At 36.4% G+C, this 27,417-nt stretch overlaps 1 protein-coding gene, 1 non-coding gene and 1 pseudogene across 4 annotated transcripts in view; all 3 read right to left on the reverse strand.

Moving 5' to 3' along the window:
- GGPS1 (geranylgeranyl diphosphate synthase 1) overlaps nucleotides 1-27,417 on the reverse strand; it is a 48,117-nt gene that overhangs the window by 6,868 nt on the left and 13,832 nt on the right. Inside the window, exons 2-3 of one of the 3 annotated variants that reach the window (XM_043964042.1) lie at nucleotides 16,387-16,462; nucleotides 1,115-1,185 (exon numbers count right to left, since the gene is read on the reverse strand). Coding sequence is in view for 1 of the 3 variants with exons in the window: in XM_043964041.1 (XP_043819976.1) it covers nucleotides 1,115-1,185; nucleotides 16,367-16,436 (141 nt within the window). In the remaining 2 variants the exon portion in view is untranslated. Of the gene's footprint in view, nucleotides 1-1,114; nucleotides 1,186-16,366; nucleotides 16,463-27,417 lie in introns of those variants that run through there. The other 2 variants (XM_043964041.1, XM_043964043.1) reach the window with 2 other exon arrangements.
- LOC122726852 lies at nucleotides 3,011-3,117 on the reverse strand. Its single transcript, XR_006352846.1, has one exon. It is a non-coding gene; the product is annotated as a U6 spliceosomal RNA (small nuclear RNA).
- Nucleotides 22,013-22,621, reverse strand: LOC122726370 (annotated as a pseudogene).

Below are 27,417 nucleotides of genomic sequence, written 5' to 3' on the forward strand. Positions count from 1 at the left end.
GGATCAGCCAGGATGTCCCACTAGCTTTTCTTCAACCTAGGCACTTCATCTTGCAACTCTGATCCTTTGCATAAGTTGTCCCCCAGGTGTGGAAGCCATTGCCTCTTAAGATCCCTAGCTTCCTTTAAGATTCAGTTGATGTGCAGCTTGTTAGCACAGTCTCCCCACCAAAATCAGGTGTACACTATTTATTTATATAAAGTATTTTCCCAGTAGAGTCTATGTTCATTGAAGGCAGGACTTTATCCTTTTTATTTTTGTATCCCCAGGCCCTAGCACGGTGCTTTGTACATAAAAGATGCTTAATAAATGCTTACTGGATTGTAAAGGTACTTAAAAATGTTCATTAAAGTTAATGGGACTATTTAAATTTATAACCTGGGTAAAAATTCTCAGTAGTATATGTCTTATTGGTATCTCCTGAAATTCTTTAAGACTCACAATATCATATTTTCATAATGCTTTCATATTCCTTATTTCATTTAATCTTCATAGAATATAAAGGCTGATTTGTCGGAGGTATAATAAGGCTAGTCAGGGATCAATCAAGTTCTTTTGATCTATAGTCTGGTTATTTTTCCACAACACTATAATGCAGGATCCAGTGTAAAAAACATGGACAGCTAGGTGGTGCAGTAGATAAGAGTGCTGTGCTTGGAATCAGGAAGACCTGAGTTCAAATCTAGCCTCAGACCCCTTTTAGCTATGTAACCCTGAGCAAATCACTTAACCATGTTGGCCTCAGTTTCCTCATCTGTAAAGTAAACTGTAGAAGGATTTGGCAAACCACTCCAGTATCTCTGCCAAGAAAACCCCAAATGGGGTCAGGAAGAGTTGGACAGACTGAAATGAACAAACAACAAAGGCAAGGGTAAGTGACTTCACAAGTTCCTTATCTTGACCAATACACTCTATAGATGAGTTCTCAATTTCAAGGCCTGTGTAATGATGTTATTAAAGCTAAATCTCAAGGCCACATGATATTAAGCACTGTCTTAGAGGAAACACTAGAGGCTTAGAAAAACATAGCATTTAAGGCTTAATGAAATCTTCATACTATCTATATTCTAGCAGTTTGGAAAAAATAATTATATATTGGAAATTGTATAAATACCTGTGTCTTATCTTCAGGAACTTTCAACCAGTGATTAAACGCCTGTGATAGTTTGGTTCTCACTTGTTTACCTGAAATTAAAATAACTTTTTGTTAGCAATAAGTATTTTAACTTCGGAAAATCTAAAAATGTTTTCTAGAGTGATTCAGTCAAGGTCAAGTTAAATCATCTTTACTATACTCTTATTTGTAGATCTGGGAAATATAAATTCTCAAATGCTTGTAAGGAAGACCAAGACCAAGACCAGTTTTAATCCTGCTTTTCCTCTCTATTATAAGCAAAGAATTTTAGAGTTAGAAAAGGCCTCAGAGATCATAATATAGTTCATCCCCACCTCCAGTTTTAAAGATGAGGAAATAGGCCTAATGGGATGGTAAGTGACTTGGGAAAAGTTGTATTGCTATTTAATGGCAGAGTTGGGTGAGAAAGTTTTAATAAAATCTGACTTTCAGTAAAGTTAATTTAACTTAGAAATAAATACTTAGATCTAAAATTATTCATGTTTTATTTCACTTACATCTAGACTCACTCTCTGGATTTGGAATTTTCTATCTTTACCTTGCCCAACTGGAAAAAACTACACTCTAAGGGTGTGTGTGTTCTTTTCTCATTTTTTTTCACTTGGTTGTGGTGGCCTTTATTATTTTTTCCTAAAAAGATATATGTATATGTATATATATATATATTTTTAGCATTCATTAAAAATTTTTTTTGAATTCTAAATTATTTACTTCCCTCCTTGCCCCTTCCTCACTCAATGAGAAGGCAAGCAGTATGATACAAATTATACATGTGAAATCAGGGGAAACATTTCCATATTAGCCATATTGCAAAAATAAAAGTAAGAAAAACAAAGAAAGTGAAAAAAATTATACTTCAATTTGTACTCAAAATTCATCAGCTCTCTCTCTGGAGGTAGATAGCATTTTCATCATGAGTCCTTTGGAACTGTCTTGGATCACTGTACTGATCAGAGTAGCTAAATCTTTCATAGTTGATCATTGTTAAAATACTACTGTTACTATGCACAATGATTTTCCAGTTCTCCTGACTTCACTTTGCACGAGTTCATATAAGTCTTCCCAGGTTTTTCTGAAACGATCCTGCTTGTCACTTCTTATGGTACAATAAATAGTAATCTGTCAACATCATGTACCATAACTTGTTCAGCCATTCCTCAATAGATGAGCTTCCCCTCAATTTCCAATTCTTTGCCACCATAAAAAGATTTGCTATAACTATTTTTGTACATATAGGTCCTTTTTCCTTTTCTTTGATCTTTTTGGGATACAGACCTCGGTAGTAATATTGCCTTTTGGGCATAATTCCAAATTGTTCTTCAGACTGGTTGAACCACTTCACAACTCCACTAACACCACATTTTTTCCCCACATCCTCACTAGCATTTGTCATTTTCCTTTTCTGTCATATTACCCAATCTAATAGGTGTGAGGTGGTACTTCAGAGTTGTTTAAATCTTCATTTAAAAAAATCAACAGTAATTTAGAGTATCTTTTTTCATATGACTAAGGATAGCTTTTATTTCTTCTTCCGAAAACTGCCTGTTTATAGTCTGACCATTTGTCAACTACGGAATGGCTCTTATTTTTATAAATCTGACTCAGTTCACTATATATCTGAGAAAAGATGAGGCCATACTCTCTCTCTTTTTTTTTTTTACATATAAGGTATTTTATTTTTTCCGTTAAAAAATATGGAACGAGGGGCAGCTAGGTGGCTCAGTGAATAGAGCACCGGCCCTGGATTCAGGAGGACCTGAGTTCAAATCCGGCCTCAGACACTTTACACACTCACTAGCTGTGTGACCCTGGGCAAGTCACTTAACCCCAATTGCCTCACTAAAAAAAACAAACAAACAAACAAACAACAACAAAAAAAATATGGAACGCTTCACGAATTTGCGTGTCATCCTTTCGCAGGGGCCATGCTAATCTTCTCTGTATCGTTCCAATTTTAGTATATGTGCTGCCGAAGCGAGCACGAGGCCATACTCTCTTGATTTGTGACTTTCTCAACTGGTCACTCTCTCGTGGGGACTACCATTTTGGGAGGAACCAAGTCATGCTTCACTTTACTCAAGGCTTGATTCTCTCTCTTCATTCTCAGCTGCCACATCACTCCCATGTAGATACCTGTCTCCTGCCCCACCCTTTCATTTCCATATATGTCCTTTCCCCCCATTAGAATGTAAGCTTCTTGAGTGCAGGAACTGTCTTATTTGTTTATATTTATCTATCTTACAGCCACGATTGAGAAATACAGGTATGTTTGGTTGAATGAAACAGTTGTTTTCCTCAAAAAAGTGGCTGTTACATGAATCATTTTCTTAGGGATTTATGATGAGTCATAAAATAAATTTGGAATCGAAGAATAGGATTCAAATCACTGGCACTTAATACCTTTGACTTTACTTTTGGTAAATATTTTTAGTGATATATTTTGGTTTTTCACATCATCAGAATTCCTCCCAATATCCCTTTACCTTCCTCTCTCAGGGAGCCATCCCATATAACAAAGAATATTTTTTCAAGAAAAAAGGGAAGATTAACAAAAATCAACTAACTGAACAATATATCAAAAAAAAATCTGAAAATATATTAAGTGTACCACACCCATAGACTTCCCACCTCTTCAAAAGAGTGAATGGGAATGTCTTATATTGTCTTCTTTGAGACCATGCTTGTTATTTGAAATTTTGCAACATTTACTTTTGATTTTTTTTTTTGTGGGTGTGTGGCTATTCTTTCCATTTACATTGATCTAGTCATTATGTATGGTTGTATTTTGTTTTGTAGATCTTTTTATGCCTCTCCATATTCACTGCATCCATCATTTTACAGCACAGTGCTATTTCATTACATTCAAATATCATACTTTGTTTACCCTTTCTCCAATTGAAGGGTACCTACTCTGTGTCCAATGTTTTTCTACCACAAAAAAAGTGCTGCTCCAAATATTTTGGTATACGTAAGGATTTTCTTATCAATGTTCTGTTTGGAGTATAAGGCTAGTAGTGGAATCTCTGGGTCAAAGGCTGTCATGTCAGCATTTTAGTCACTTTATTTGCATAACTCCAAATTATTTTCCAAAATTATCAGACCAAGTCATAGCCAGCTCTACCACTGACTGATGCACTAGTGTGCCTATCTTCCCACAATCTCACCTACACTTGCTATTCCAATCTTTTGCTCACTCTGCCAATTTTCAGGGTATGAGGTATAACCTTAGCATTGTTTTGAATTTCTCTCATTATTAGTGATGTGAAATATTCTTTCATATGGTTATTGTTTGCAATTCTTTGGAAAACCATTCACATCCTTTCACCAGTTATCTACCAGAGAATGGCTTTTGTTCATATACATCTGTTAGCTATCTATCTTGGATACCAAAGCCTTATGTGAGAGAGCTGATAAATATTTTTCACATTTGACCGTTTCCCTTCTTATCCTGGGTGCGTTAATTTTATTTGTGCAGAAACTTTTCACATTCACATAATCAAAATTACATATTTTATCATTTCTAATGGCCTGTCTCATTTTGGTTAAGAATACATCTCAGGGCCACAGCTCTGAAAGGTATATGATCTGCTTCTGTTCTCATTTATCTTATGGTATGATCTCTTAATATTAAAGAGTATCTATTTTGAATTCACTGTGGAATTAGGAATAAGATGTTGCTCTAAGCCTAATTTCTGAAGACTGATTTCCAGTTTTTTCTAATAGTTTTTATGAAATAGGGAATTCTTGCCTAAGCAATTTATGTTTTCTGGTTTATTGAGTTCCATTAATTCTTCCTTCTCTAGTCTGTTCTGCCTACTTCTCTATTTCTTTAACCAATATGAAATATTTTTGATGATTCATGCTTTAAGATATTAGTTTGAGGTCTGGAAGTGCTTGCTATTCTCCTTTCATCTTTACCTTTTTCATTATTTCCCTTAATTGTCTAGATCTTTTTTCTTCTTTAAAAGATTTTTTTTTTTGGAGGCAATTGGGGTTAAATGACTTGCCCAGGATCACACAGCTAGTAAGTGTCAAGTGTCTGCAACCAGATTTGAACTCAGGTCCTCCTGACTCCAGGGCTGGTGCTCTATTCACTGCGCCACCTAGCTGCCCCTAAAAGATTTTTAAAAAACAAGTTCTATAAACTATCACTTAGTAGGTAATTTGGTATAGCATTAATATTGTAAATTATCTTTGGGAGTGATTAAGCCAAATTGAATATTCTTCTATTTGTTATTTTTTATTTCTCTAAGGAGCACTTTGTAAATAAATCTCTACATGTATTTTGTGTACTTTGGTAGACTGGTCTCTAAAAATTCTATCTGTTGTAGTTATATGGAATGATATTTCTCTTCCTATTGTTACTTATTGGATTTTGCTATTAGTATACTGAAATGCTGTTAGTTTTTGTGGGTTTATTTTGTAGCCAGCAACTTTGTTGAAGCTATTCTTTCAATTAATATCTTTGCTGATTCCCCAGAATTTTCTAAGTAAATCAACATATTTTATCTCCTTGCCTGTTTTCACACCTTTAATGTCTTTCTTTTGAATTACTGCTAGTACTTTCAGAACTATATCAAATAATAGTGGGGAGAATGGGTATTTTTGTTTTACTTATCTATTTTATTGGAAAATGTTCTAATGTTGCATATGATATTTGCTTTTGGTTTGAGAAATATGTTTTATGATATTTTAAAAAATCCCGGTATGCCAATACTTTTTTAGTGTTTTCAGCATGAGTGTTGTGCTTTGATAAAGGTTTCTTTCTAAATCTTTTAAGATAATCATGTAGTTTTAGATATTTTACTTTTAATATGATTAATTTTTACATGACATATTAAATATGATTAATTTTAAAGATTAATTTTAAAACAAATGATTGTTTTCCTAACATGTGCCATTTCTGCATTCCTGGAATAAATCCAATTTAGCCATAACAAATGATTTTTTTCTCTAGTAGTTTTGATGAGATTTTTTTGTTTTTTGTTTTTATTTTTTGTTGTTTTTATTTTGCAGGGCAATGAGGGTTAAGTGACTTGCCCAGGGTCAAACAGCTAATGTGAACTGTCTGAGGCCAAATTTGAACTCAGGTCCTCCTGAATCCAGGGCTGGTGCTTTATCCACTATGCCACCTAGCTGCCTGATGAGATTTTTATTTTAAAATTTTTGAATTAATATTCATTGATGACATTGATCTACTATTCTGCCTCTGTGTTTTATTCTTTTCTGGTTTAGGTTTTAGGGCTATGTCTATATCACAAAAGGAATCTAGTAAAGTATTTTTAGTTTCTTAGTTTTTGAGGAAAATTTGTGTATGGGGGGGGGCAACGAGGGTTAAATGACTTGCCCAGGATCACACAGCTAGTAAGTGTCAAGTGTCTGAGGTTGGATTTGAACTCAGGTCCTCCTGACTCCAGGGCCGGTGCTCTATCCACTGTGCCACCTAGCTGCCCCAAAATTTGTGTATTTTTGGTACCAGTTGTTCTTTTTAAAAGTTTGATAGAATTCTCCTATCAATACATTAGGACCAGGAGGGGGTTTTTCTCCCTCTTTGGTTGTTCCATTATAGTGAGTTCTATTTCCTTTCCTGAAATTGAACTAAGATTTTTTTTTTCGTCTTCTGTTACACTCTGTTTTATAATTCTGAAGGTATTCTGCTTTCTTTTGTGTTCTTAATTTTCTTAGCATAAAATGGTGCATAATAGGTTATGATAACTTTTTTTCTGATTTTGTTGTGATTTCACTTAGATTATTTATACCATTTTGTTGATTATATTTTCTGCCCTCTTCTTTTTAATCATGTTGGCTAAAAGTTTATCAATTTTGTTAGTATTTTTAATGACCTACCTAAGTTTTGTTTATAGTCTTTGGGGTTTCCAGTTTATCCATTTCTCCTCTAATTTTCAGTATCTCCTCTCTCTCTTTTTTTTTTTTTTGGTGATGCAATTGGGGTTAAGTGACTTGCCCAGAGTCACACAACTAGTTAGTGTTAAGTGTCTGAAGTCAAATTTGAACTCAGGTCCTCCTGAATCCAGGGCCGGAGCTCTACCCACTGCACCACCTAGCTGCCCCATATCTCCTCTTTTGTGCTTATTTTTTTGGTTTTATTTGTTGGCTTCCTAAATTTTAAAAATACATATTCTTTGTCTATATATATATTTTAAAATGTAATTTTTCTTTTGAGGACTATTTTAGTTGATTCCATAAATTCTGGTATATTGTTTCAGTGGGATAATTTTCTTATACGTAGTTTATATAATTATTGTTTTTATCATCCTCTGATCCACTTATTTAAGATTTCACTGTTAAATCTCCATTTTGTTCTGAATCTTTTGTTTGTGCTTGATAAACTGATTACGATTTTTGTGTTATGCTTTCTAAGAGATGTATTTAATATTTCTGCTTTTTAAACATTTATTTGCAATACATCTGTGCCCTAATACATGGCTATTATTATTATTATTATTATTATTTGCGGGGCAGTGGGGTTAAGTGACTTGCCCAGGGTCACACAGCTAGACATGGTTAATTTTTATAAAAGTCCAAAGTACTGAGAAATACAGAGTGGGCCTAAATAGCAATTGTATTTCTTTTGGCTAGAAACCCATAGGATCTTCCCCCCTCCCCTCTTTTTTTGGACTAGGTAAAAGAGGTCTTTGCCTTCTTTCTTACCCAGCCTTAATCACTGAATAAGTGTTGCCTCAGGTAAACTGAGACCTGTGAAAGTCCTTAGCTTAAAAGGCCTAGGTCTCCCACTGCATCCTGGGCCATCTCCAGTTGTTCTGATATATATCGTGTAATTTGACCCAGATGGCTCTGGAGGAGAGAGTGAATCTGGTGACTTAGCACAGCCCTTCCTCATTTAAATCTAATTCATTGCAAGTCATGGTGTCACCTCCTGATGTCATGGTCCTTTTCAAGAATAAAGGAAAAACAACAATAATATTCTCTATCAGTCCCATTCAGAAGATCCCCTAAGCTTTATAAGCTCCAGTTTCTCAAACATTATATTCAACTTTTTATCTTTATGTTCTAACTTTAACTTTCAAAAGTCATTGGTGTCTAATCTCTATTAAAGCAAATTTTATCAAAAATTGGTACTTATGGGTGCAGCTAGGTGGTACAGTGGATAAAGCACTGGCCCTGGATTCAGGAGTACCTGAGTTCAAATCTGGCCTCAGACACTTGACACTTACTAGCTGTGTGACCCTGAGCAAGTCACTTAACCCCCATTGCCCCGCAAAAAAAAAAAAAAAAAATGGTACTTATTCTAATGTTCTAAGCCTTTGTTCCCCTGGCCCCCACATCCTGCCTAGCAAAACGCAGTTTTTACTCTAAGATCTTAATGAGAGTAGATAATATAGTGATAAACAATAAAGGTAATGAGAAAAAGTTCAAATAACTTAAGAATAAACACTACACCTAGCTTTTCAACAGTTCTTAAATCTTCAAAAATTTTACTCTGAAAGAAGTTCTGTACGCATTTCATCAATTTGATAGCTGTAATCCTCCCACTCATTCAGTCTTTTCTATTCCACTGCAACCATACTATTTTAGACCCTCATCTTTTCTTGCCTAGTATATTATAAAATGTACTCTGCAAAGCTTTAAGTGCTTTATACAGTGTTCTATATAAATTTAAGCACCATATAAATAATATTAGACTTTCCGCCTCTAGTTTTTCCCCTCTCCAGTCAATCCTTCACAGCACTGCCTGAATAATCTTCTAATTGTATCATCTCTACTATATTTTCTACTCAAAAGCTTCTAGTGGATCCCCACTGCTTAGAAATTATGTATAAACTTGTGATCATGGCTCTCCATAGTCTACTTTTAAGTAACTTCACTCCTCCCTTTTGGGGAAATCTGGACTACTTTTTCAAAAATTAAGTATTTTACTAAAATTTCCCATTCTCTCCTCCGTTACTTAAGGCTTTGAAATATAGTGGTCCTCCCTGCTGAGGTCATTTAGAAGCTTCCACATGTCTTGTAGCTCTAGTTTTTCTAATTTGTACCCTTGTTTCCATCCTCCATCTCAACCACAATTTTGCCCTTTTGATTATACAGTATTTCATTAGTATGGTGATTGTGAGAATATTATTACTAGGGGCCCCCTGCTGAGCGAGTATGGGTTGACCTTTGTAAGGTTCAGTGTCCTCACATCAACATCTGTTACCTCACATCAACATGAGACCACTCTCAATCAATCAGTTTGAAGCAGTGTGGAAGGCTGTTCATTTTGTCAGTTGGTGGTTGGAACATCGTGAGAGGTGTAGCTCAGAGGGTAGGTAGTTAGGTTTTCCTATTCTTTCGGAGACACTTATACTCTCTTTGTTAACCTCTGATATGTTTTAATAAATGTTTAATACCTAAACTGTTAAACTGTTGTCCTACTTAGCTTTCCCCACACTGGGGACAGGTGACCACACACATTTAGTTTTACCCATCACATGATCTTTTTGGGGATCTCTTCTAGATTACTATTCCCCAATACCCTTCAATCATAAAGAATTGTTCTACAGAGAATATCCTTTTCAGTATGTATTTACTTCCTGATCTGCCCTTCTTTTTTCATTCTCCATCCCTTTGTTTTATTAGCATTTCTGGACCCAGAAGACACTCTGTAGAAAATGATCCTAATGCCGAACTGCTGAGTATAGCACCATCCTGGAAATTTCAATTCATCAAACTATATCTTATCTCTTTCACTTAGCTAGAAAGGAAAATGTTTAGGATATGGGGTGTTCAGATTAGCAGAGCTCAGCAGAAATCTTGTATCTTTCATGCCTTGTTTTTGAATATTTTTCAGAAATGAATTTTACTTTAATGATGCATAGGTTCATAGTGGAACCCATGGGAGGAGATATAGATGACCATATCTTTTAATTAAACCACCCCCTTTTCCAAGAGAAAAACCTGAGGGTCAGGGTTTAAATGACTTGTCCAACTAGTTAGAGTTCAGAGAGGAGAGCCAAGAAAAGGAGGGCCAAGATATGCTTTAGAGAATATTCATACTTGCAAGGTGGCAGAAAGTCAATATGGAATAGAAGTTCTAAAACCTGGGCAGCAATTCTGATTTAGACACTATTTCTGTGAACTCTCTTGTCTTCAATTTTTTTACTTGTCACATGAGGGGCTTGTATCAGAACTAAGGCTTCTATGTAGTCTTTTTTTTTTCTTTTTTTTTGGTGAGGCAATTGGGGTTAAATGACTTGCCCAGGGTCACACACAGCTAGTAAGTGTTAAGTGTCTGAGGCCGGATTTAAATTCAGGTCCTCCTAAATCCAGGGTCGGTGCTCTATCCACTTTGACATCTAGCTGCCCCCATGTAGTCTTACTAGTCTATGAATCTAAACAACTGGATGGTCATGAAGGAGAATCATAAAAGTCCATGTGGTAATAAAGAAACCACTGTAGGAAAAGCTGACAAAGGAGGTACTATAGAATCACAACAGCTAGTGGGCTTCTAAGTGGTTTTCTTTCATGGTACAGCTCAGTAAACTGAGATGTCCTCTAGAGATGCACAAAGATGAAATAACTTTTCCCAATTATGAAAGAACAGGCAGAGAGAAACAGGCACTGGGTCATCAGGTTCAAACACAATATAGCACTATACCATGCTACCTCCCCTGTATTTGAGCGTCTAATGCTACACAAAGATCAAGGAGAATAGTATTGAAAAGAGGTCACTGAATTTGGGGATCATAAGATCATTAGAGATCAAAAGCAGCTGAGAGTTGGTGGCAGAGGGGGTGAGGAGAGGAGCTACAAACAATACTGAAAACTTTTAAGGTATGAAAGAGGTGGTTTGAAAAAACAGTAAAACTGGAGATTGTTTACTGAGAGCCAGAAGGTGAGATGGGAGACTTGAACAATTTAGAGGTTTGTAATGCTCACAGGGAATGTGATGTACAGTGAAGCAACAGGAAATGGGACAAAAACAGATTAGAACATAGGTAATGTCAAGAAGGGATCAGAGGGGCAGCTAGGTGGTGCAGTGGATAGAGCACCGGCCCTGGAGTCAGGAGTACCTGAGTTCAAATGCGACCTCAGACACTAAACACTTACTAGCTGTGTGATCCTGGGCAAGCCACTTAACCCCAATTGCCTCACTTAAAAAACAAAAACAAAAAAAGGATTAAAAAAAAAAGGGATCAGAGACCTAGACAAGAGATTTGTAGAAAAGAGACTGGTAACCAGAGGCAAAAAAGGAACTTGATATACCATCCCTTTGCTTAGGAGACTTTATTTGCCTTCTATGAAGGCAAAAACTTCCTTTGCCTTGAAAGACTCAGGACTTGCAGGTGGAGCATGCAATCACCTGGCTGGAGTGAGGATGAGGAAAAGAGCAGTTGCTGGTACGTGAAAAAGCTTAGATGATTTGTCACGGAGAATGTGACACTGGTGATCACATTCCTTGAGGATTTTCTCTCCTCCTTTACTCCTTTTCAGTGAACTCATCAAGTTCTATGGGTTCAACCATCACCTCTACACAGATAACTCCCAGATCTCCAGTCCCATAATACCAACTGCCTCCAAGATCTTTCCAATGGAATGTTCTATAGCATCTCCAATTCAACATGGCCGAAACATAGCTCATTATCTTTCCCCCCACTTCAGATCCCCCTATTCCTCACTCACTAATTTTGGTTGAGAGAATCACTATCCTTCCAGTCACCCAAGTCTGCCACCTCAGTCAGTCTTAATCCTTTACTTTTCTTCATAACCAATCACTTCTTCAATCTGAAACTCAGGAGGCAAAACCAACAGCTCATATCCATAATCCCTACTCCTAACATCTTCTCTAGCCAAGGACAGAGCTCTTAATTCTTTCATCTCTGAAAGGTCTACCCTGTTCATTATTCCAGGCAAAACTCAGACACACTTCACTTTACCACCTAGTTATCTTTTTTGTCTTGTCTCTATGTACACATCCTCGATCCTTCTTCCATTCCTGAAACCCCATCCTGGAACCATGATCAAACCAATTCTGCCCCCACTACTATAAGGGATGTGTCAATTTACTCCCCTACGATCCTACTCATTATCTCAGGAACTTTCTGGACCGAAATATCCTTCCATGGCCATGATTCCTTCAAGTGCATTGTCTGTTCTTAAGATGTAAGCTTCTTGAGGGCAGGGACTAGCCTCTGCTTTGGTGTCCTCAGTCTTTGGTACAAAGGACCATTGACATTTGGGAGGGTCATGTCTTGACTTGAAAGTGAATTGGATTTGAGTGAGGCAGAGCTGTACAAACTCATCAGCCTCGTTCTTTCTTCCAGTCATCAGAGTCCAGTGGCAAGACATAGGTCAGGACGACTGGCGATATCCCCATGGGAGACCTTGGCCTTTTTAAGCTAAGTCTTTCCCAGGTCTCAGTATGTCAGAGGCGATTCAATAACTAAGGGCTAGGTAAGAATGGAGACAAAAGATAGCCTAAGAATATAAATTTTGATTACTTATATTTCATAAGGTGTCTTGGGGTTTGGGGGCTAGCTTTTCCCCCCATGCCTACTTATTTATTCTAGCATTGTTTTTTTAACTGGGACAATTAACTCTTTTTTCTCATGTAGTTTTCATTTATGATTTCTCGAAATATAGCTCTAGAAAACCAGGCTTTAATAAGGCCCTTTAAGATTCAAATGGAGCTACTTGACTATACTTTTGGACCCAAATCACTGTCTCTCACTGATTAGCCAACAACAGGTTCCAGCCCAAGCCTCACTTGCTCATTGTTTGGATTTTAATGAGCAGTGAGTATAGATAGCAACTGTTTTTGTTCTGGCCAGAAACTGAGGGTCTTCTCCTAGACTGATTCTTTTATGAAGGCAAAGTAGGCTATCTTTTGTCTCCATTCCTACCTAGCCATTGATTGTGGGATGGGTGCTGCCTCAGACAGGCTGACACCTGGGAAAGATTTACCTTAAAAAGGCTAAGGTCTCCCACTGCATCTGGGGCCATTGCCAGGCATCCTGAGTTATGTTTTGCCACTGGACTTTGATGACTCTGGAGGAGAGAATGAGGTTTGTACAGCTCTACCTAACTCAAATCTGATTCACTTGCAAGTAAAGACATCACCCTCCTGATGTCATTGGTTCTCTTCAGGAATGAAGGACAAGCAACCCTGGCATACAGTAATGAGTAATAAATACTTTTTCACTCACTCATTCATTCATTCATTCACTTACTCATTCATTCATTCTCTCCACTCACACCAGCCTAGCTGAGGTGCTCATCACCTGTCTAGACTACCGCATTAGCTTTCTAACTGGTTTCCTTCCCCCTTTCCACTCTATCTTCCACAGCTGCCAATGACAATCTTGTTTGGTCATGATTTTCAGGGTGTCTTATGATTCTTAAATTATCTTTTGTCAACATGTTTTCCAGCTCAGTTTTTATGAGAGTAGACACCTTATATTTTCTTCGTTTTTTCCTCCCAATCTTATTTCTTGCCTCTTGAAGTGAAGTTGTTTTCTGTGTTCTATTTGCCTGGGAATGTGCTGTTTAGGTAAGATTTTCAACCTTCTTTACTGAGCTTTTCTTTTCAAATTTTTCCCTCCAGAGCTCTTATTTAACTTCTTGATCTTTTGCTTCATTTCTCCTAGGTATTCTTTTAGTACATTTTTTTTTTTCCTCTGAGGTTCTGGTTGTAGGTGTTGTGGGATTACCCTTTCTTCTCGGTTTATTTCTTAGGTTTCTCCTTGACCCGCAGTATTTCTTCATTGCATGTTTTCATCTATTTAAACTCATCTTTAGCCTCATTATCTGGTTTGGGCTTTTGTGCCAGTCAGGCTGTGCTTTCTCCTACACTCTTCGATGGGGTGTTTAGACTCTTTTTGGTCTGGTCTCTCATTTCCTGGTTGGCTTTAACCTCCCCTGTTATGTCTGGGCCTGGGGCTCACCTTAACATCCCTGTAGCACACCTGATCAGAACACTTGCAGGGGTCAGGCTGATTTACCTGAGCTCATGCTGGCTCCCTTGGCAGGCCCTCTCTCTCAGTGTGCATAGGCTTTCTATGAATGAAAAAGCTTATTGTTGTTTCTTTGTGTTTCCAAACACCCTTATTCGATTTGATCATTTTTATAGCTTCTCATTAGACCGTGACTAATGGGGCTCTGCTACGACCTTTTGTATCATCATGTTAAATGGAAGTCTTGACAAGGTCATCTTCTTACAGCCCAAGTCTAAACACGTCTGTCCCTGTTCAAGAAACTGCAGTGCTTCCCTGGACTAAAGACAAAAAATCCCGTTTGGTTTTTAAGGTTCTTCACAACATGACCCCAACCTTCTTCTTTCTTAAACCGAATTCTTTATTTTCTTTGCCATTGACCTCTTTTTCCTTCATAGAGCCCTATCCCACTTCCCCAAAACACACACATAGACGGACGGACAGACAGACCCTCTCTCTGTCTCCTTTTCTCTGTCTGTCTGTCTCTCTCATGCGCTACCTGCTCCAGTCAAACTACCCAGCTTGCTGTTCCCCCTTCAAGGTATTTCATCTCTCATCTTTAGGCCATGGCACATGCTTGGCATTCACGTCCTCCTACCACCTCAGAGAACCCATAACTTATTTCAAAACTAGATGCCATCTCCCACAGGCAGTTTATCATGGTGGTTCAGTTGCTAGTGACTTCTCTCTGAATATTATTTTGAATATATTTTCTATGTATAAGTTTCTTGTCTTTAAAAGAACACATTCCCTAAAGGGTATATTTCATTTTTTTCTTTTTTATCTTCAGCATCTAGCACAAAGCATGGAATATAAAAGGTGCTTAATAAAAATTTTTGTTGAATGAACTGAATGCAGTAATGAATCTCTTCTCTAATTTTCAACTTCTCCTTATCTACTGGTTCCTCCTTGCTGCCTATAAATACATCCAGGTATCCCCAATCTTTAAATAACAACACCATCACTTGCTCCTAACCATCCCTTGGAACAATTACTTCTTATTTTCTCACCTGATAAAATAATGGGTATTTAAAATATTGTGGGTAAGGTATGGGGGTGCATTATTTATATGGGCACCAGGTGGATCAAACATTTAATGAGTCTATTAAACAATTTCCTCAGTCTTTAGACAGACTTAAGGCATGTTTGTAGGAGACAGAAATATTATGTACTCCTCTAATTTGGGTCCTTAAAGTTACCCTTATATGTGTCTTGAGTATACTAGATAAATAAATTCCAAAATACTTGTTTTTTGTGATGTGGGGAAAAACAAATTTTATATATATATTCTTTTCAGTGTTTTTAAAATTATGAATGTTGCATTTTATTACTGGATTTTTCTGTATCTATTGATATAATAAAAAAATTCCTTTTTAGTGTCATCCTTACCTGGTTTTAAAATCAACACCATGTTTTTCTCATAAAAAGCTATTTTCTAATGTTCTTTCCATTTTTATCTAGAACTAATTCCTTTCTATTCATCATGGGTATTCCCCCTCACCCCAATTTGTTACAAAAATTATAAGGTATACATAACTTTAAAAGCAAAGTATAACTTTTCAAAAACATCTCTCTCTTTGTAAGCTGGGGAAGGGCACACTTGGTGGTGGTTAAGGAGAATATAACTCCAAGGGGGGACTGAAATGGAAAAAAAGTACCTTACATTGTCCCTTAGAAAAATGGGAAGAACCAAAACCCAAAGAGTGTTTTATATTACTTCTTTAAAAGTTGGAGAAAGGTTGAACAAAATATGGTATGTGGATGCAGTCAAACATTACTGAGCCATAAGAAACGACGAAAGAGTCTATTTCAGAGAATCCTGGATGGTATGAATTGATACAGAATGAAGTGAGCAGAAGCAGAACAATTTATATAAAGACAACAATGTTATCAAGAAAAACATCTTTGAAAAACTTAAGAATTCTCATCAATACAATGACCAACCATCTCCAGAAGACCAAAGATGAAACATGTTACTTAACTCCTGTCAGAGTGATGATGTATGCAAAAGGCAAAAAAGAACATAGATTTTTGGACATGACCACTCTGTGGATTCATTGTGCTTGACTCAGCTTACTTGTTAAAAGAGGTCTTCTTTTTTCCTTTTCTTTCTCTTGTTTTTTAATTGGGTATGGGGAAAAGTAAAGAGTTAAGAGGAGTGAGATTAGCAATAATGATGCAAAACAAAAGAAAGCCATTGAAATATTTTTAAAAATGCATAGAGAAGAACAGAAGGAAATTAAGAAGAAAGTTTTACTATGTGTTGCAATAGAACAGTTACCTGGTAATTGAAGTAAGTACCTGTAGGGTTCTAAAAGAATTCTTTCAGATGTCTTCTGAGCTTCTTCCATAATTTGTAGAATGCAAAAAAGCTGATCTGTTAAAAACAAACAACAAAAACCCACTTATTTATTTGAACCATAGTGAACCTCGAATTATCTCTTTAATGTGACTCTGCAAAGACAAACAAAAATAAAATGAAAAATTAAATTTTTATTGGTCCTTAGTACTATGGCTCAATAGGTCTTTCAGTGATCAACTTGTTCCCTTTATTCATATAAGAGTAAAGGCTGAAAGGTTGTCAATATGACTTCTTGTGATTACAGACAGACTTAACTTATCTTTAAATGGTGCTTTAAAAATATATCACTATAAGGGGATGGCTAGGTGGCACAGTGGATAAAGCACTGTCCCTGGATTCAGGAATACCTGAGTTCAAATCCGGCCTTAGACACTTGACACTTACTAGCTATGTGACCCTGGGCAAGTCACTTAACCCCCACTGCCCTGCCCCCCACAAATATATATATATATATATATATATATATATATCACTATACAGATGTAATTTTAAAAAGTCATTTATGAGTAGAAATGACAGAATGATTTAATGAACAAAATCTTAAAAACACTAAGTATTAAATAGACCCCATATAAGAAATGAGTAAACATGCTTTCACATGCTCAGGAAAAGAAATGTTTTTTTTCTTTTTTCAAACTAAGACATTGGGTCATCCACAGTCAATTCAATTTAGGTTGTTTTAATTGAAGGCAATGGCCTTTATGGGCTTATGGCTTTGACTCTACTAAAGGACTTGTACATGTTCATTTACACTAGAAAAGAGAAGACTGGAGGGACTTGAAAGTTATCTTCAAGTATCTAAAGGATTATAATGTGGGGGATTAAATTTGTTTTGTTTGGCCACAGAGGACAAAACTAGGAACAAGGGGTGAAAATTGACGAGAGGTAGATGTAGGCTTCAAGGTAAGGAAAAACTTCTTAACATTAACAGCTAATGTTTATATAGTGCTTTAAGGTTTACAGGGCACTTTACGTATGCTCCTTCCGCCCCCTGCCCAATCTTAATAGGATTTTATTTTTTTCCAGTTACATGTAAAGACAGTTTTCAACATGTGTTTTCATAAGATTTTCAGTTCCAAATTTTTCTCCCTCTCTCCCTCCCCTCCTCCACCAAGACAGAAAACAATCTAATATAGGTTATATATGTATAATCACATTAAACATATTTCTGCATTAGTCATGTTGTGAAAGAAGAATCAGAACAAAAGGGAAAAACTTCAAAAAACAAACAGAAACAAAAGCAGAAACAGTATGGTTCAATCTGCATTCAGAATCCACAGTTCTTTTTTACTGGATGTGGAGAACATTTTCCATCATGGTTCATGGAATTGTCTTGGATCATTGCACTGCTGAGAAGAGTCAAGTCTATCACAGTTGATCATCACATAATGTTGTTGATACTGTGTACAATGTTCTCCTGGTTCTGCTCACTTCACTCAGCATCAGTTCATGTAAGTCCTTCCAGGTTTCTCTGAAATCCTCCCACTCATTGTTTCTTACAGCACAATAGTATTCCATTACATTCATATACCACAACTTGTTCAGCCATTCCCAATTGATGGGCATTCCCTTGATTTCCAATTCTTTGCCACCACAAAGAGAGCTGCTATAAATATTTTTGTACATGTGAGTCCTTTTCCTATGTCCTATGATCTCTTTGGAATGCAGACCTGTTAGGAGTATTACTGGGTCAAAGGGTACATCTGCTATCTCTTATAACAGTCATATGAAGTGGGCACCATTATCCCTATTTTTACAGATGAGGGTCACACAGCTAATAAGAGGCTGGGGAAGATTTGAATCCAGTTCTTCCTGACTCCAAGATCAGCACTCAATCTACCTACCATACCATCTGACTGCCAGTTAGTTTTCAAAAAATTGGCATGGGCTGCCACAGATTGTTAATGAGTTTTCCTTCACTTGAGGTTTATAAGCAAAAATTTATATATTTGACAGAGGGGATTCTTGCTTAAGTATAGATGGACAAAACTGTGCCTCTGTGGTTCCCTTTCACTCTGAAGTGATTCTCCTTTAATTGAAACATTCTATTTCAATAATATTTGCACATAGTTCTCTATATCTTTGGATTGCTTTGGATTTCTTTTCTTGAATCAAGTCTCATCATTTTTTCTTTTTACTATATTCTACCTAAAAAATTATTTTCCAATTGCTATATGTATACTTGGATCAATTTGTCTATTTTACCTTCTCAATTCTAAAACACTTTTAGTGTTCCCTGATAAATTTCTGTCTTTTAAACTTCTGGCTGCGCTGCAGACATGAAGATTCAACACCTCTGATGCCAGTTAATAAAATATGAGTTCCTTATCAAAGTATTAATTTACATGGCTAGAAAAAGTATTATTTTATTTGTACACTTAAAAAGTGCACTCAGAAATGTATAAAACAGTTCTGAAAAAGCTACTTATGGCTGGAAGAACTGCCAGGGAAAAGGTACAACTTTATTTTTTTTTGTTGTTTGATCATTAGGAAAGATTAGAGGAATAGAGAAAAATACATCAAATTTTTAAAAATTGAAGAAAGTTTTTCCAGGTATAAATTTTATAAATATAGAAACATTTACAAATTTATTTGAACACTAAATAAATATCTCAATAACTGTTTAGCAGAACCCAATCTCAGCTTGACTACAAGAGTAATCAAGGGGGGCAGCTAGGTGGCGCAGTGGATAGAGCACCAGTCCTGGATTCAGGAGGACCTGAGTTTGAATGCGGCCTCAGACACTTGACATGTATTAGCTGTGTGACCCTGGGCAAGTCACTTAACCCCAATTGCCTCACCAAAAAGAAAAAGAAAAGAAAAGAAGGAGTAATCAAGGTATTGCTTAATCATTCAGCTGAATGGAAGCAAATGAGCATGGCAGGCAATTATTGTTTGATAAACATTCCAGCTACTAGGGTAAGAATTCACTATCTGACAAAAAATGTTTGGAAAACTGGAAAATGGTATGGCAGAAACAAGGGGATAGACCAACATCTCACACAGAGGATATGAAAAGGTAGTTTTTTGATAACAAAATCCAGGCTCTCAATAGCATATATAATAGTACTCCAACTCATTAGTAATCAGAAAAATGCAAATTTAAGCAACTTTGAAGTTCTACCTCATACTCATTAGATTGATAAAAAAGGACAAAAAAGGGAATGAGAAATGATGGTTCAATATTTCACTGATGTGTGCCCATCAGTGCATGAATGCCAACTTATGCAGAATTGCTGCTCTGGTGGAAAAAAAAATCTCTTTTCCAAGATTCAACAAAAAGTATTTCATCTAATAAACTATTCATTTCAACTGTAATGTGCCTGCTAATTATTATGAGATGTTTCTCATGAGATAAAATTCTAGGATTTTTTTTTTTAAAAAGCAAAAAAACCTGGGCAGCTAGGTGGTGCAGTGGATAGAGCACCGGACCTGGAGTCAGGAGTTCCTGAGTTCAAATCCGGCCTCAGACACTTAACACTTACTAGCCGTGTGACCCTGGGCAAGTCACTTAACCCCAATTGCCTCACTAAAAAAAAAAAAAAAAGGCAAAAAACCAAACATAAAAACCTCCCAAGGATTAGAATTTCAAAAGTTTTATTCAGAGTTTTTTACATAGTACAGTGGAGGTGCATTTGAATCCCTGTGTGACAATGAAAAGTCACTTCATCATAGTGGACCTTAATTTCCTTGTCTATAAAATCTAATCAAGATTGTTACAGTGGAGAGGGCATGGAATTTGTAGTCAGAGGACCTGGATTCAATTCCTACCTCTGCCACTCTTTGTTCAACTTTGCTCACCTGAATCTCAGTTTCCTCATCTGTAAAAAGGGTCAAGTGGAACCTTTAAGGTCCCTTCTGGAGCTAAATTTATGAGCCTAATCTACACAATGACTACCAACAGTATAAATGAAAATATCATTAAAAAAAGTCAAACTCTGAGTAATTGAAAAACTGACAAAGATCCTAGATAGCAGAAAATGAAACCTGCTGCCCATGCTAGGGCCTAGAGGATAGGGACTACTAGGATAAAGAATTGAATGGATTTTCATAAATGGTCACAATCTGAGATATTTTTAATTATTTTTTTTATAAGAGAAAGTTCAATATGGAAGAGAAGAGGGCTGAAATGACTGTGATGCAAAGAGAAAAGGCATCAACAACATATTTTTAAAGGCATATTAGAATTCATAAATTGGGAAAATACAGAGATTGTTTCCTATGTTGGCTTTATTGGCTTAGCCTCGCTAAATTAAGAGAATATTCAAATGTTTACTTTTTCCTTAATTTTTATCAAAATAATTTTAATGTCTTTTAATAGACTTTTTAGTGATTTTAATAGAGTAGTCCCCAAATATTTGATACACTTTCTTGATTTATAAATGATATATTTTTCTACCAAATCCTGTTTTTTTGTTATAATGTATAGGAAATGAAGATGAATTTTCTTTTGTATGTTTATGTCCTGTTGAAAGACCTCATGTTGAAATGGACAATCCTTTTAGGTCAAGAAGACCTGGGTTTAAGTCCTACTTCAGTACCCTGGGGCAAGTCATTTAATATCTCATTCAGTACTTCCAGGTAGCCTCAGATAACACAGATTACACTGGTAAAGGTAATTTCCTTATTTTATATCGATGAAAACTCAACTCCCACTTAAAAAAAAAGGGGGCCTCCTACCTAAGGAAATTTTCTCAATTTTTTGTCGAATTTCTTGGATTTTCTAGATAATCATTTCATCTACAGAGACTTGTAATGACTTTGTTTCTACTCTTTATTCCTACAGAAGCGATCTGATACAATGAAAAGATGACTAGTTCTAGAATCTATGGGCTTGAGTTCAACTCTCACCTCTGACCCTTCTTCCTTGCAATGATGCTAGACATTACCTTCCTGAGAATTGGTTTTCCTTATCTATAAAATGATGTAATTGGCTTGGACTCTGTCTCCTCCTCTCCCACCCTAAACATAGTACGCTGTTCCATGCAGTGGATACTTAAGAAATGTTTGAATGTTGAAAAGACAGTTTATGTGGAAAAACCAAAAATCAACAATAGAAAGCAAGAATAGGGGGTAAAGTTGATAAGGAAATTATCTAGTCAGATTTCAAAATATGCTAAAAAGTAGTAATTATCATAACTATCCAGTGCTAGATTAAAAATAGACTAATAGAACACAATAGAGTATCCAAAAATAGAGACAAATGCACATAACAAATTGGTATTTGGTACAAAACACTGGGGAAAGAAATTATTATCCAATAAAACTGTTGGGAGAAACTATATAGCAATGTTTCCCATACCCTCAAAATGAGTTTATATTCTTACCTCACATCAAAGAATAAAATAAATTTCAGGATAACTTATTTAAAAAATTTTTTGTTTATTTTTTTTTTGAGGTAACTGGGGTTAAGTGACTTGCCCAGGGTCACACAGCTGGTAAGTATTAAGTGTCTAAGGCTGGATTTGAACTCAGGTACTCCTGACTCCAGGGCCGGTGCTCTACCCACTGTGCCACCTAGCTGCCCCTACTTTTTTTTTTATTGTATAGTCATAGTAGGTGCTCTTTATTAAATAGTAGTAGTATGCGGGACAATTCAGGTAAAGTGAGTTGCTGATGAACGAAAGGTCACGTGGCTATTAAGTGTCAAGTGTGTGGGGAAACATTTGAACTGAGTCCTCCTGGACACCGTTTAGATGATTCCAATTTTGTTGGCAACATCCAAAGCATCCTAGTCTGGAGCCAGTCGGACATAGGCCTTCTTCTCTCTGTCAGGCCTGATCCGTGTGTTAACCTTGGCCACATTGATGTCATAAAGCTTCTTTAGAACTTGCTTAATCTGATGCTTGTTGGCCCTGACATCCACAATGAAGACAAGGGTGTTGTTGTCCTCTCTCTTCTTCATAGCAGACTCAGTGGTCAAGGGAAACTTAATGATGGCACAGTGGGCAAGCTTGTTTCTCCTCGGGGCACTTTTCCGAGGGTACGTGGGCTGCCTTCGAAGCCTTAGAGTCTTGGGTCACTGGAAGGTGGGGGATGTCCGGATCTTCTTCTTTTTGTGGCTGTGCACACCCTTCAATACCGCCTTCTTGGCCTTCAAAGCCTTGGACTTGGTTTCCGTCTTAGGGGGAACAACCACTTCCTTCTTCACCTTCGGCGCCATCTTAAGGAAAAGGCCCTACTTACTTTGAAAATTAAAGAAAAAGTAATATATTTTTCAATTGTGTAAAGAATTTTTAATTAAACAAATAGAATTATTGCAAGACAAATATTTTATTTACATTTTTTGGTCCAGACCTGTGATTTATTTATGTCATATGAAACCTGTTCGGGCAGCTGATGTCCATCTTCAGATGGGCATCCTTTCTCTAACTTAGAAAAAAGTACTCTCAGGCACTGAGAGGTTAAGTAACTTCTCTGATCCCAAATCTAGTCAATGTCAGAGGCAGACTTGAACTCAGGTCTTCCTGTCTCCAAGGCTGGCCCATTATCTGTGACAACAGGCTATAAGGACTTTATGGATTTGATTATACAGAAACACCCCCTCCCAACCTCCTTTTCTGGCTGTATAAAGCCTATGGTAGCCAAAATACAAAGAAATGTTAGAAAAAATCTTTGTGGTAAATATATTTGATAACAATTTGACATCTAGACTCTATAAGAAACATAAAACATACTTTCTAATGGGAAAGTGCTCATGGATATCAGACAATGTTAAAGCTTACTTGAAAAATTATTTAAACTCCCTACAATTCAAAGAATTATAAATTAAAGAAACTTCTGAGATAGCCTATAAAATTTGCAAAAAATAAAATAAAATTTTAAAAAATGATAAAAATGTAAGAGTTGAAGGAAATGGGCAAAAATGGTTGGTAGAATTATAAATGAGTGTAATTTTTCTTTAAAAAGCAGCTCAGCAATGTAAGAGTTTCAAAACTAATCACACCCTTTGGCACAGTGATCCAATAAAAGACTTACCTAGGCAAAAATATTTGTAGCTATCTTCTTTGTAATAATCAAAAACTGGATGTGATCTTCATGACCAAGATTTGTGAGACATCTAAGTAGTGGCATGCTAATGTATGTAACTTATTTATTTGTTCACTTGTTTTAGTTATGAGTGACTCTTTATGACCCCATTTGGGGTTTTCTTGGCAAAGATACTGGAGTGGTTTGCCATTTCCTTCTCCAGCTCATTTTACAGATGAGAAAACTGAGGCAAATAGGATTAAGTGACTTGTCCAGGGTCACATAGCTAGTAGCTAGAATCTTCCTGACTCCAGGCCTGGCACTCTAGCCACTGAATCCCTTAGGACTACTAAATGAAAATTAATAACTATTACATAAAATGACAAATATAGAGAATACAAAAAGTATGGAAGCCTAAAGTGATGCAGAGTGAAGAAAACAAGAAAAGGCATATTGACTAGGAATGTATAAAACTAGAGTAACAAAACCAAGATGAAAAAGAAATTAGAAAAAGGGCATAGGTTTCTTTTTTAAAGGTTCTAATTTTTCCTCTATTAACATGTAAGTGGTTCAAGTTTTACTTGGGGATTTTATCTTTCATATCTATAGTTTCACCATTCATATTTGTTGAGACTGTTATTAAGTACATAATTAAAAAGCCCTTTAATTTATGAGTAAACCAAAAAAAAAAAGCAGATGAAAGTAAAAGTAGATAGGAAAAATTTATTCCAAGAACATGATTAATGTTACACTAAAGTATAGAAATGTAAAATGACTCTTATAATGGCATAAGTAGAAAGGAAGATATAGTATTATCAGATCTTTCAGTGAACTCTATTCAAAATTATATTTCCCAACAAAAACCAAAACAGTAGGAGAGCTAGTGTTTGTTAAATGGCAGATAAACACAATTTTCTGTCTTTAAAAAGTCTAAAAAAATGGAAAACTACTTAAGTGGATCTGTGATTTCATCTTTGTGGGTTACTTCTTCCAAGGTTACAGTTCATCAACAATATACACCTTTTCATCTTGTGAGCCATACCATTCCTTTCATACATTAGAGCCATTCATTTTTCTTGACCTTTTTAACACTTAAGAGTCCTTGCTTAGGGCAGCTAGGTGGCGCAGTGGATAGAGCACCGGCCCTGGATTCAGGACTCCCTGAGTTCAAATCCGGCCTCAGACACTTAACACTTACTAGCTGTGTGACCCTGGGCAAGTCACTTAACCCCAATTGCCTCACTTAAAAAAAAAAAAAAGAGTCCTTGCCTAGAAGGGCAGTTAGAGGGCATATAATATAATCCTTACCTGAACAAATATCCTCTATGTAAGACACGCAACAAGAATTCTGTACCTTTGTTTGAAGATTTGTGGGGTGGGAAGGAAAGGAGGAGAATACCACCATCACCATCTGCCAAGGCAGCACATTTCCTTTTGGGAAATTATTAATAAGTTTTTTATTACATCAAAACCCTCAAGTTACACCTCAACTACCAATATTGCTCTCAGGACAGCTAAGTGGCATAGTGGACACAGCGCTCGGTCCAGAGACAGAAGACGTGAATTCAAATGAGTTCAAATCTGGACTCAGCCACTTACTAGTTGTGTCACCCAGGAAAAGTTACTTATGTGTGCCTCAGTTTCCTCAATTGTAAAATGGTTATTAATAAAATGTTAATACCCCACAGGGTTGTTGGGAGGATTAAATTAAATATTTATAAAGCACTTAATGCTATCTAAATGTTTATTCCGTTCTCCTTATCCTTTAGGCTCTAAACAGAATAATTTCTCTACAGTTCTGGTACTGTCTCACCAAAAGTCTGCTATAGTCCCTACCTGAACACCCTGTAAGTCTCTCACCCTTAATGTACCAAAATGGAACTTTTCTTTCCCGATAAACCTACCTCTCCTCCAAACATCCTTATTTATATTGAGGGTACCACCATTCTTCCAATCATCGGTAAGGTTCATAGCCTCCATTCTTGCTCATACCTTGTCCACTATACCCATACAAATTATTGCTAAATTTTACTTCCACACAAGCCCTTACTTCTGTCCCCTTCCCTCTACTCACATGACAACCATCCTAGATCAGGACTTCTTACCTGGGCTAGCCTCTGAATTGGTCTCACCATGTGTGCAGGTGTAACTTTCAGACCACTGAAGTTGTTTTCCCTCATTCTTACTATAGAAATAGCACATGGACCAGAGCAAAATCATTTATCAATAATGTTTTCATTAAGTTCAAAGTTAAAAACCAATTAACTTCCATTATGGTTCCACCTATAAATAATGCTATCTAGCTACATAATTTTCACAATTGGTGAGGCAGTTTCTAGGAAAGCAAGATCTTTGATTTCTAGAATGAATTTGATCATAAAGGTGAAACTGAAAGAAACAGAGCAAATGCAACAACCAGGAGTAGAGCCTGTGGCGTCATTTGACTGGACATAGGAAACTTCACATAGCATAGATATGGGAAGCAGCAATAAACTGACGACTCTTTAACTAGCCTATGGTGTTTCTTACTTGGTGGAATAATCAGTCTGGTTAATTTCAATAATATGGCTAGAATATAGTTTAGATACTTTCCTAAAAAGCTGTATCATCTTTTGTATATAAAGACGCAACTATAGCTTCAGGAATAGAGTTTTTATACACGAACTCTTATAACGTACCCAAACTTTGGGATAGCGGCCATAAGACTACACGTGGTATTCCCTTATTAATTTCTTGAGAATTTTGAGATAGTATGGTTACTTCCTCCAAAGGTTCTTATGTACACAAATAAATATAAGGAAATTTGAGGAGGAACCGAATAGTAATAAGGGATTAGAGAAAAATTTTTAAAAAATTATTATTATTATTATTATTATTTTTAGTGAGGCAATTGGGGTTAAGTGACTTGCCCAGGGTCACACAGCTAGTAAGTGTTAAGTGTCTGAGGCCAGATTTGAATTTAGGTACTCCTGACTCCAGGGCGGGTGCTCTATCCACTGCGCCACCTAGCTGCCCTGATTGGAGAAAATTTAATGGAGGAAGTGACATCTAAATTGAGCTTTGAAAACAAAGATTATAAAAGACAAAGATAATGAAAGAAGTTCAGGCACAGGAAATCACGTGTTCAAATTTTCAGAGGCAAAGGATGGAATTTTGAATTCAATAAATTGCTAGTAGTTCACTTTGGTTAAAATGTGTAGTTTGTGATAGGGAATATTATGAAATAAAGCCAGAAAAGCAGGATAGAATTAGATTGTGTAGCATCTTAAATGTCAAAACATTCTCTACTAGAGACAAGAGGTAGACATCGAAGGTTTTTAAGGGAAGATAGTGACATGGTCATAGCTGTGGCTCCAGGAAGATTTTTTTGACAGCTACATAAGAGAGTATGGAATACACACACACACACACATACACAGACACGCACATATATACAGAAGAGGCTAGAAACAAAGAGACAATTAAATCAATATGTGCATGAAGAGAATAGTAATAATATAAAGGCAGAATTGATAGGATTTGACCAATAAATGTCTATGAAGGATGAGGGAAAAGGTAGAGTTAGGGATGACTGAGGTATCAAATCTGGTTCTGGGAGGCTGGTATGGTACCTTCAAACAGAGACTGGGAGTTTGGAAGTAGGGACTTGTTGGGAGGAAGAGGAGAGAAGACTATCAGTCCCATTTCAGTGATTCTGAATTGTCAGCTAGAAGCTGACAATATGGGCCTAGAGTTCCAGGAGACAAACTGAAAGATGAAATTAGCCATAGACTCAGCCATTAACCATTGCTTAATATGTGCAATGAACTATGCTTGGCATTGGGGATACAGAGAGAAAAAAACCTAAATAATCCCTGACTTCAAGGAATTTACATTCTATTGGGGGAAAAAAACCATGTATACACACATCTCTATATTTATATTTACACAAATAAATAATATATACATGCACACAAAACATAAACTACCAAGTAATTTGGAGGGGGTGGAGATCAGGAAAA

The sequence above is a fragment of the Dromiciops gliroides genome, chromosome 4 (assembly GCF_019393635.1).
Source record: "Dromiciops gliroides isolate mDroGli1 chromosome 4, mDroGli1.pri, whole genome shotgun sequence".
Classification (NCBI taxonomy): domain Eukaryota; kingdom Metazoa; phylum Chordata; class Mammalia; order Microbiotheria; family Microbiotheriidae; genus Dromiciops; species Dromiciops gliroides.